Source organism: Diceros bicornis, chromosome 4 (assembly GCF_020826845.1).
Source record: "Diceros bicornis minor isolate mBicDic1 chromosome 4, mDicBic1.mat.cur, whole genome shotgun sequence".
Classification (NCBI taxonomy): domain Eukaryota; kingdom Metazoa; phylum Chordata; class Mammalia; order Perissodactyla; family Rhinocerotidae; genus Diceros; species Diceros bicornis.
In genome coordinates, this window is record NC_080743.1 from 54,314,927 (window position 1) to 54,324,652 (window position 9,726).

The 9,726-nt window shown below is 40.6% G+C and overlaps 1 protein-coding gene across 2 annotated transcripts; it reads left to right on the top strand.

Moving 5' to 3' along the window:
• Nucleotides 1-445: 445 nt before the first annotated feature.
• On the top strand, nucleotides 446-9,241 carry FCGR1A (Fc gamma receptor Ia). Of its 2 annotated transcripts, none has more exons than XM_058539000.1 (6): nucleotides 446-542; nucleotides 941-961; nucleotides 1,741-1,998; nucleotides 6,232-6,483; nucleotides 7,447-7,731; nucleotides 8,614-9,241. In XM_058539000.1, the coding sequence occupies exons 1-6, from the start codon at nucleotides 512-514 to the stop codon at nucleotides 8,793-8,795; spliced, it is 1,029 nt and encodes a 342-aa protein (XP_058394983.1). In that variant the 5' UTR covers nucleotides 446-511; the 3' UTR covers nucleotides 8,796-9,241. The 2 variants fall into 2 exon arrangements, with proteins under 2 accessions (XP_058394983.1, XP_058394984.1); XM_058539001.1 differs by having other exon boundaries at nucleotides 1,744-1,998; nucleotides 8,614-9,240.
• The last annotated feature ends 485 nt before the right edge of the window (nucleotides 9,242-9,726 follow it).

A 9,726-nucleotide genomic window follows, 5' to 3' on the forward strand; every position in this document is an offset into this window, starting at 1 on the left:
ATTGATCCTGCATGTGTTCCCAGAGGAAGAGAGGCTGGTTTGTATTAGGGGGGCTCTTGCAGATTAGTAATTCCTCACACACCTCATAGAGGCTGCTATAGAATAATCTGGATTTAAATGATCAAGTTTTGGAGGCATTAGCCAGGTTTTGAACCAATTTTAAAAATAGAGATTTGCCATATTGTAGCCCCAAGAAACAGAATTGGTAGAGGGAGAATATAATCAGAATAGAATGTCAGTAAAACTTGAGCTCTTTCCTTGGATTCTTAGAGTTTCATAAACCCAAAACCCAGAGTTTCAAACTGGGAGAGATGGGCCAAGAAGTATGAGAATGGGGAGAGCATGCTTCAAGAATTAGGAATATATTTCCCCAGAAAAGGAACATAATTAAAGCAGTCAGAAGTGACAATTTCCTTCCTCTTTTCTAATCTTGGCTCCAGAGCCCACAGCAGAAAGTCTTCAACATCTTGCATGTTACGTATTTCACTGCTCCCATCAGCTTGGAGACAACATGTGGCTCTTCACAGCTCTGCTCCTTTGGGGTAAGTTGGGCTTAGAGGGGGTAGTTAGAAGGGTACAGGCTCTGGTTATGGGAACTCAGGATTTTTTTGTCTTCCTTTAGTATCCTAGGCTAGAACTCATGAGTATGGAGACAACTGTATCTGTGTTTCATGGTTTATTGGTGTTTATTATATCAAGAGGATGGGAAGGGAGACTCAGAGTAACACTAAGTCTGGAAGCATCATGTCAAAATAGAGCCTCATCAAAAACCAGCTGTAGGCTGTTCAGTACCTCTGTACTGGTTTAGGGAAAGGGATAGAGAGAAACTCAGGAGACCTGAGCTGGCCCCTCATAGTCTACATTAATTGTCTCCCCAATTCTCCCTTCTTTGTCATTTCCCCCCGACCAACTGATGTCTCTATTCTTTGCTCTCTTACAGTTCCAGTTGGTGGGCAAGTGGGTGAGTAATGTCCAACTCAACTTCTCTTCCTCTGCTACATTCCTGCTTCCAAACGATGATCCCATTATCCTGAAGAAGAGAGTATAGGGAGAGAATAGAAAGGAGAAAGATTTATAAATTATGTAAAATATCGTATATTCAGAGTATGATTTTTATAAAATCCTGGTTTTTAAGGTTTGTCTCTAATATTTTCTGAATGAGCCCTAACCTCTGAACTAAATGCTTAAATGTATATATAATAGCAGGAAAGGGCCAGAATTGCAAAAATACAGAAGCAGCTCTGCTGCGTTTTCCAACATGTCCCAAAAAAGTCCCCTTTAGAAGAAAGCTGAGTACTTTTTTTTTCCTCAGAGAGAATCAAGCAGGTACTGAAGGATTCAAAGTGAGGAATTTGAACCTCGATTTCCAATGCAGATGCTAATTAAGGCCTGATATTAACCCTCGGAGACAGTATAGTACAGACGATCAGAAAATCGGCTCCAATCAGTTTGCCTTAGTTTAAAACCCTGCTTCATTGTTTACCAACAATGAGACCCAAATTAGTCATTTATTTCTCCGGAACCCAAAATCTCCAACACCTAGACGCAGATTTAGTAACAGAGCTCTCTGCAGCAGAGTCTGGACACTCTTAATGATTGGCTCTTGTAGGTTCCCACTTGCCTATTTTTCCATCTAATCTAAATGTACATTTTTTCCTTGTGCTATCCACAAAACTTTACCAATTGCTCAGACTTCCCTTTTATTCCACTTGGTCTTTTTTTTTTTTTTCAATCCCTAAGCAGACCCCACAAAGGCAGTGATCACCTTGCAGCCTCCATGGGTCAGTGTATTCCAAGATGAAAATGTAACCTTATGGTGTGAGGGACCCCGTCTGCCTGAGAACAGCTCTACACAGTGGTTTCTCAATGGCACAACCATTCAGATCTTGACCCCCAGATACAGAATCGCTGCTACTAGCGTCAATGATGGTGGTGAATACAGATGCCAGACAGGTCTCTCAGTGCCAAGTGACCCTATACAGCTGGAAATCCACAGAGGTAAGTACGGCGTGGAGCAGGAGGGCTGGAAATCACAAGGTCTTCCTTTGTGTTTTCTCCTTTCTGGATGCCAGATGTGTGCGTGCTGATTTATCTGAGTATGAGTCTCAGCTCTATGTGCCTACGAGGTGAAATTAAGTCAAGATACAAAAAACATCACATTAGGGTCTTTAAACTGTGCCCCAACAGCACCCCAACTGGGGCAGCTGTGAGTAGGGTACCTAGAGTAAAATTCAGACCCTAAGATTTTATGATTCAAAATTGTCTAGTTTTGTTGAAAAAAGGTACGCCTGCATATAGTAAGTAATAATTCAGAGAAATGTACAATGATTAACAATGAAATCTCCCTCCTACCCAAACCCCTAGTCCCACAGTCAACTTTCACAGAAACAAAACTGTTAATATATATAAACTTTTTTAAAAAGTGGTTGTAGAATACTCCGTATACTGTCCCACACCTTACTTTTACCACCTTGGAGATCTGTTTATATCAATAGAGATGTACCTCATACTTTCAAATGTCTGCTGTATGGCTGTGCTATCATTGATTTGACTATTCTCCCTATTAGTAAACTCCTAGTGTATTTCCATTCTTTTGCTTTTACAAACAATGCCATAATAAACATCTTCATACATATAGTATGGGGTACATTTTATGGTATATCTATAAGATAATGCTCTGGGCATAGAATTACTATGAGACTTTAAGTGTTTTAAACTATGATAAATAGAAGCAGAAAAAAAAAGCCACCATCCACTTAAATCTGTAAGTAGTTTCTATTTGTCAAGAGATGGAGACTGCAATACTTTTCAGGGCAAAATGTTTCATTGCTCAGGACAAACCATTCAAATGGATTATTTAGTTATTCAAAAGCAACAAGCTAAAACTTCTTTAACAATTGAGAATTGATAATGCATTGATAATCCATGCTGGAAGCAGAATTAGATTTATGCGGATTACGTTGCTTTTGGAAGAAATGGGCTTCAGCTAAGGAAACGTTGAGAATGTCAGAGAAAACGCTAAGTGTGTCTCTTAGGACTCTAGGAATCAGTTCCTAGGCTAGAGAGGTTAGGGGAGCTGACAGAACTGTTTTAACAAGAGACTTTGTGTAGTTTGAGCAGAAGCAGAATTGTTTCACGGTTCAAGTGAAAAAAAATGAACTAGGACTGGAAAGAAGCCATTTTCTTTGCCTCTGCCCAGACTCTCGAACTCCCAGCATTGGTGACTTATTGAAAATAATATCTTTTACATACATTGTTGTATATTACATTATTACATTATATATCTGTTTACATTATATTTTAATGTGAATTTTTATTAAAGTATAACATACAAAAACCTTAAATGTACACCTCAGTGAATTTTCACAAAGTAAACAGCAGCCAGATCAAGAAATAGAACACTTCCAGAACCACAGAAACTCCTTCTTGCCCGTTTCTAGCCACAATCCCCCAACACAGACTTCTAACACCATAGCATTTTGCCTATTTTTTAACTTCATATAAATGGATGCAGTATGGTACAGTTTGTACTCTTTTGTGTCTACCTTCTTTTTCTCACGCTGATTGTGAGATTCATACATGTTGTGAAGTTGCAGTTCATTTGTTCTTCTTACTGTATAATATTGCATATTTATCCATTCTGTTGATGGACTCTTGGGTTTTATCCAGTTTTAGCCTCTTACAAAGAGTACTGCTGCGGACATTTTTGACCATGTCATTTAGTGCACTTATGGACACATTTCCGTTGGAATATGCCTAGGAGTAGAATTGCTAGATCACAAAATATGCATACATTCAGCTTTAGATTTCCAAAGTGCTTATACCACATTACACTTCCACCAGCAGAGTGTGAGAGTTCTGATTCCTCCTCATCCTCGTCAACACTAGGTGTTTCCAGTTTTTTTCATTGTAGCCATTCTGGTGCATGTGCAGTAAGATCACATTATGGTTTTAATTTACACTTCCCTGATGACTAATGATATTGAGCATTTCATTTTTCACGTTTATTACCTTTTGGATACTCTCTTTCGTAAAATACCTGTCCAGGTTTTTTGCCAATTTTTTTTTATTGTTGTCTGCCTTTTCCTTATAGACTTGTAGGAGTTCTTTATATATTCTGGATATGAGTCCTGTGTCAAGTATTGCAAATATCTTCCACTTTGTGGCTTGCCTTTTTGCTATCTCATTATGTTTTTTAATTTTTTCAGTGAACAAAAGTTCTTAATTTTACTTCAGTACAATACATGAAGTTTTTTGGTTGGTGCTGTCTATACCCTATTTTAAAAATGTTTTGCCATAGTTAGTCAGCAGTGGAGGATTTAATTTCAGTTACACTAATTCTCAGTCACTTTAAATCTGTGTGTGCTGAGACCAAGAAAATACAGCTGGTTTGTGAACCCAAGTCCTAATCATATGACTTAGAAGGAGTGCCCCCTTTCTACTCCAAAGTGAGGAAGATGGGGAGAATGGTTTTTGAGTAGGAAATTAGTGACGTCTGCTAAAAGCCACATCCCACAAGTTTTAATATGTAATATTCCCATTATCTCTTAAAGCTAACTATTTTTAATTTCCATTATAATTTCTTTTTTTTTTTTACTCATGAATTGTTTAGAAGTGTTTTTGGAGGGTGGCTTTTTATTATTGATGTCTAATTTTATGGCATTTTGGTCAGAATTTGTGTTAATTATGATATCAGTTCCTTGGTATTTGTTGAAAATCGCTTTGTGGCCTAGTACGTGCTTAATTTTTATAACTGTTGCACGTGTGTTTGGAAAGTATATGAATTTTCTCTTTCTAAGGTACAGCATTCTATATAAATCCACATATCAAGTCTATTAATTGTGTCATTCAAATATTTTATATCATTACTAGTATTTTGGACAGTTTCTGATGGAGGTATATTAAAACTTCCCACTATGTTTGTGGATGTCTAAAGCAAAGGTATCTGTGTGTTTGGGCAGTCCAGGCTTTGAGCACCTCTTGGTTGGGAACAGGAATAAGGGAGGAAAGAGTATTCATTATATTTAGAAGCTCAATGGCAGCATCCAAGACTGTAAAGATAATATAGCACTGGAATACCTGCCTTCCGTTCTTTCCGAGGGGAAAAAAGCGCTACTGTCTCTTCTTCTTTTGTCCTTTAAGAACTTCATCCTTATTTAGCCAAACCAATTGCTCCAGAGAAGAAAGAGTAAAGAAGGCATTTTTGGTTATGTGTAGAGATGTACATTAAAAGAGAGGGTCCGTTTGACTTGGAGCTTGTTTTTACCAGCTATATCACTGATCTGCACATATGTGAGTGTTCCTATCAATTTAGTAGCATATATGCATCTGGATATGGTTTCCATTCCGTGTGCTTGTCTTGGTACGTGTGATCCCATTAACAAATTTGTCAGGAGTTCGAATGTATTACTTTTCCATTGCTGTGTAACAAATTGCCACAAACTTAAGAGCTTAAAACAGCAGACATATCCTGGAAAGATATTATCTTTCCAGGAGTTAGGAGTCCCAGCCCAGCTTAGTTGGGTGCTCTGTCCGGGTCCCACAAAGCTGTAATCAGGGTGTTGGACTGGGCTGTGTACCTTTCTACAGCTCTTCCAAGCTCACACAGTCATTGGAAAAATTCAGTTCCTTGTGGTTGTAGGACTGAGTTCCCCACCTTCTTGCTGGCTGTCAGCTGGGAGCCAATCTCAGCTTCTAGAGGCCCTTTGCCAAATGGCCATCACAGGCTCTCTCACAACATGGCAGCTCACTTCCTGAAGGCCAGCAGGAGACTCTCTCAGTCTAGTCTGCTAAGACAGAGTCTTATATAATGTAACATAATCATGGGAGTGACACCCCATCACCTTTGTCATATTCTGTTGGCTGGAAGCAAGTCATAGGTTCCACCCACACTCAAGGGGATTATACAAGACTGTGACTCATTGAGGTCATCTTAGAATTCTGCCTACTATATTGAGTAAACTGTTTTTGTCCCTAGCAACTTCTGGCATCTGGAAAGGGAACATAAGAAGGGGCTGTGTACACAGCTACCAGTAAAGATCACTTTTCTTCCCAGCAAGGCTAAAGACATTTGAGGAATGGGAGACAGGCCTCAAATTCAGCGGAGCTCTGAGGTTAGAATGTTGCAAGGAGAAAAAGAGGAGAAAGCCAATAAGAAGATAAGAAGGCTCAGCTTTGGCCTCCTTGTGCCTCTACCACTGTATACATATATTTTGTGTCCACGTTTTTCAGATTGGCTACTACTCCAGGTCTCTAACAGAGTCTTCATTGAAGGGGAACCTCTGGCCTTGAGGTGTCATGGATGGAAGAATAAGCGGGTGTACAATATACTTTTCTATCAAGATGGCAAAGCCTTTAAATTTTCTCCTTGGAATTCTGAATTCACCATTCGGAAAACCAACGTGAGTCACAATGGCATCTATCACTGCTCAGGCCTGGGATTGCATCGCTACACATCAGCAGGAGTACCTATCACTGTAAAAGGTATTGCATCTGAATAGTCATAGAGCTATAGTTGTAAGGACCAGAGGAACCATCATAAATCATCTCTTCAAATTGTAAGTGAAGAAACTGAGCTCCAAACAGGTAAACTGCCTTACTGAAGGCCACACAATGACCAGTGGCTGGGCTGGGACCAGAACTGAGGTCATCTAAGTCCCAGTCCATTGCCCTTTCCACAGTGGTCCATCAATAATCACTGGAGCTAATGTCAAGGCCAGGACATAGTGAGGATCCATTTCATCAATTTTATTTTAGCTGCAAGGAATAGAGACTCACTTAAGGTAGGTAGGAGAGATATTAGAAAATAACCCAATGGAACCTCATAAAAGCTCCATAGAAACAGAAGCCAGGAAGACATTAGGACTTTGTTGTATGTACTTTCTGTCTGTCTTTCAGAGAAAACGTGGACTCTCTGGTTCCCCTTCTTTCTGAGCATCTGCTAACTAAGCAGCTTCCTTTGTTCCAGTTTGCACACCACCCTTGTTGTGACTCTTTCATGGCCTTTCATCTTAGTAGTCACAACCACTAGCAACTTTTTTCTGTCTGAAAAATAGTTCCCTCCTATGGGAAAGAAATTATTGTCCCAGATTATCTTTTGAGGCAGGAACACAAGTAATGAGTCACTGACCTGGATAGTGTGAGCCAATGTCCACTCCTGGTCAACCATTACTAAAAGTGCATGGTCATATAATAAATAACATGGCTAGTCAGGGGAGCATGGACTGTGTAGAGGTATTCTCCCCTGTAGGATGTGAGCAAGCTGGCAACTGTAAGTATATCTATGAGGAAACCCCAAGAATGCCTCTCTGCTGGAAGTGGGAAAAATTATGTCTTATGGATGCATTCTCTAGCGGCAGGCTTCCCAAAGAGGGTGGGGGTATATCTTCTGTAAAAGAACCTTGACACTGAAGCAGGCAACCCTGTCCCTGTCAACTTTTTCTTTAGAGCTATTTCCAGCCCCAGTGCTGAAAGTATCCTCATCATTACCGATCCTGGAGGGGAATCTGGTCAACCTGAGTTGTGAAACCAAGTTGCTCCTACAGAGGCCTGGTTTGCAGCTTTACTTCTCCTTCTATGTGGACAGAAAGATCCTGATGAGCAGGAACACATCCTCTGAATACCAGATACTAACTGCTAAAAGAGAAGATTCTGGGCTATACCAGTGTGAGGCTACCACAGAAGATGGAAATGTCATCAAGCACAGCCCTGAGTTGGAGCTTCAAGTTCTTGGTGGGTGAGAATGATGGGAATTGACTGGCACAAGAGAGGATGCTCCCTTTTCTCCTATGGGACTGAGATCTGTTCAAGGGGATTTCATGGCCCATCCATGAAAAACCCATGAACAGGCCTTTCCACTCTTAACTCAGAACTTCACTATTCTCCTCACAAACTTCATTAAATTTCTCTTCCTTTCTATTTCTTTCATTTATTTCCTTTCCTTCCTCCATTTATTTCCTTCTTTTTGTCCTTCCTTCCTTCCTTCTTTTCTTTTCTTCTCTTCTTTATTTTCTATTTTTCCTCTCTCTCACCTCCCTCTCCTCTCCTCTTCTCTCTTCTCCTCTTTTCTCCTCTTCTTTCCCCCTCTCTCTCACCAACAATATAATCAATAATATATTGAGTTCCTCCTATTTATTTTCACCCCAGGTAAGATACTGGGGTGCAGTTCTTACTTCAAGGAGCTCCCTTGGTAGATTGGTGAGACAGAGATTTTGTGGGTTGCGCATAAATACTTGCCCAAGTGTCTATATCTGGCTGAGGTGGAGAGATTGTGAGCTCCAGAACAAAAACTGTTTAGGAAAAAAGTTTATCTTCAACCCAAATTTATTTCAAGCATTAAATGGCATAGAAATAGCAGTTGTCTCTGAAACTAGGGAGTAAGTCCACCGACAGGGCCCCAGCGATTAGGCTCTTATGAGGATCCTGCCCTGAGTCCGTACACCTTATAGCCCAGCTGGAGCTACCTCCAGCTACTTCCTCCCCCCTGAAATTACCAGTGTCTCCACTGGGAACTGGCATATCAGGTCCCAGCCAACTTCCTGTTCCAAACATAACTCAGCCAGATCCCTCTGGTTTCTAAAAAGCATTTCTTCTCTTTGTCATTTTCTGTTTCAGGGCTCCAGTCACCAACTTCTGTCTGGTTTCATGTCCTTTTCCATCTGGCAATGGGAGTAATATTTTTGGTGGACACTGTTTTCTATGTGATAATACATAAGGAACTTCAAAGAAAGAAAAAGTGGAATTTAGAAATCTCTTTGGACTCTGGTCATGAGAAGGCGGTATCTTCCTACCTTTAAAAAGAAAGACATGGGCCGGCCCCATGGCTTAGCGGTTAAGTGCTCACGCTCCGCTGCCAGCGGCCCGGGTTTGGAACCCCGGGCGCACACCAACGCACTGCTTCTCCGGCCGTGCTGAGGCCGTGTCCCACATACAGCAACTAGAAGGATGTGCAGCTATGACACACAACTATCTACTGGGGCTTTGGGGGAAAAACAAATAAATAAAAATTTTAAAAAAAAATTTAAAAAGAAAGACAGTTTGAAGAAGAGCTGAAATATCAGAAGTAAGAACAGCTGCAAGAAAGACACACCAGAAGAAGCCCCAGGAGGGAGGGCAGAAGCAGCAGCTCAGTGGGTGCCCATAGATCTAAACAGTCCCTACCCCTTCCTCTCTGGGTAAGCGTTGGGGCACAAACATCCACAACTTGAAAGACACTAGAACTATGAGTCCCATGGCATTTAACTCTTAAATAAAGCAAATAAATGAGCTGACTGCAATGGAGATCAACTTGGAAATTTGGTAATCAGGGATGATTTGAAGTGAGACCTACTCTAAAGAAATCTTTAAAAACTTAGAAGTCAAGTCTAACCTGATTATCCTATTAGGTAGTTTGAGCAATAATATATTTGGGGGCACAGGGTTAAAAGGTAAAGGTATGCATATGTGTAAGAAATTAAGACAGAGAAAGAGAGACAGAATGAGGGGGGCCGGGGAGACAGAGAAAGAGAGAGAGAGGATATGAGGGAGACAAGAGGGAATAGTATAGACACAAAAGAAGGAAATATCACTTATAATGATTTCTGAGGGACCATAAGAATGAGAGAACTCACCCCTCTGTGGTGCTCAGGAGGGTTACTCCACAGCTTTTCTCCTTTAGCACACTAGCAGGGACTGCATCCATACATCTTACAGAGATACGAGGGAGTAACGCACGATGAGAAATGGGTG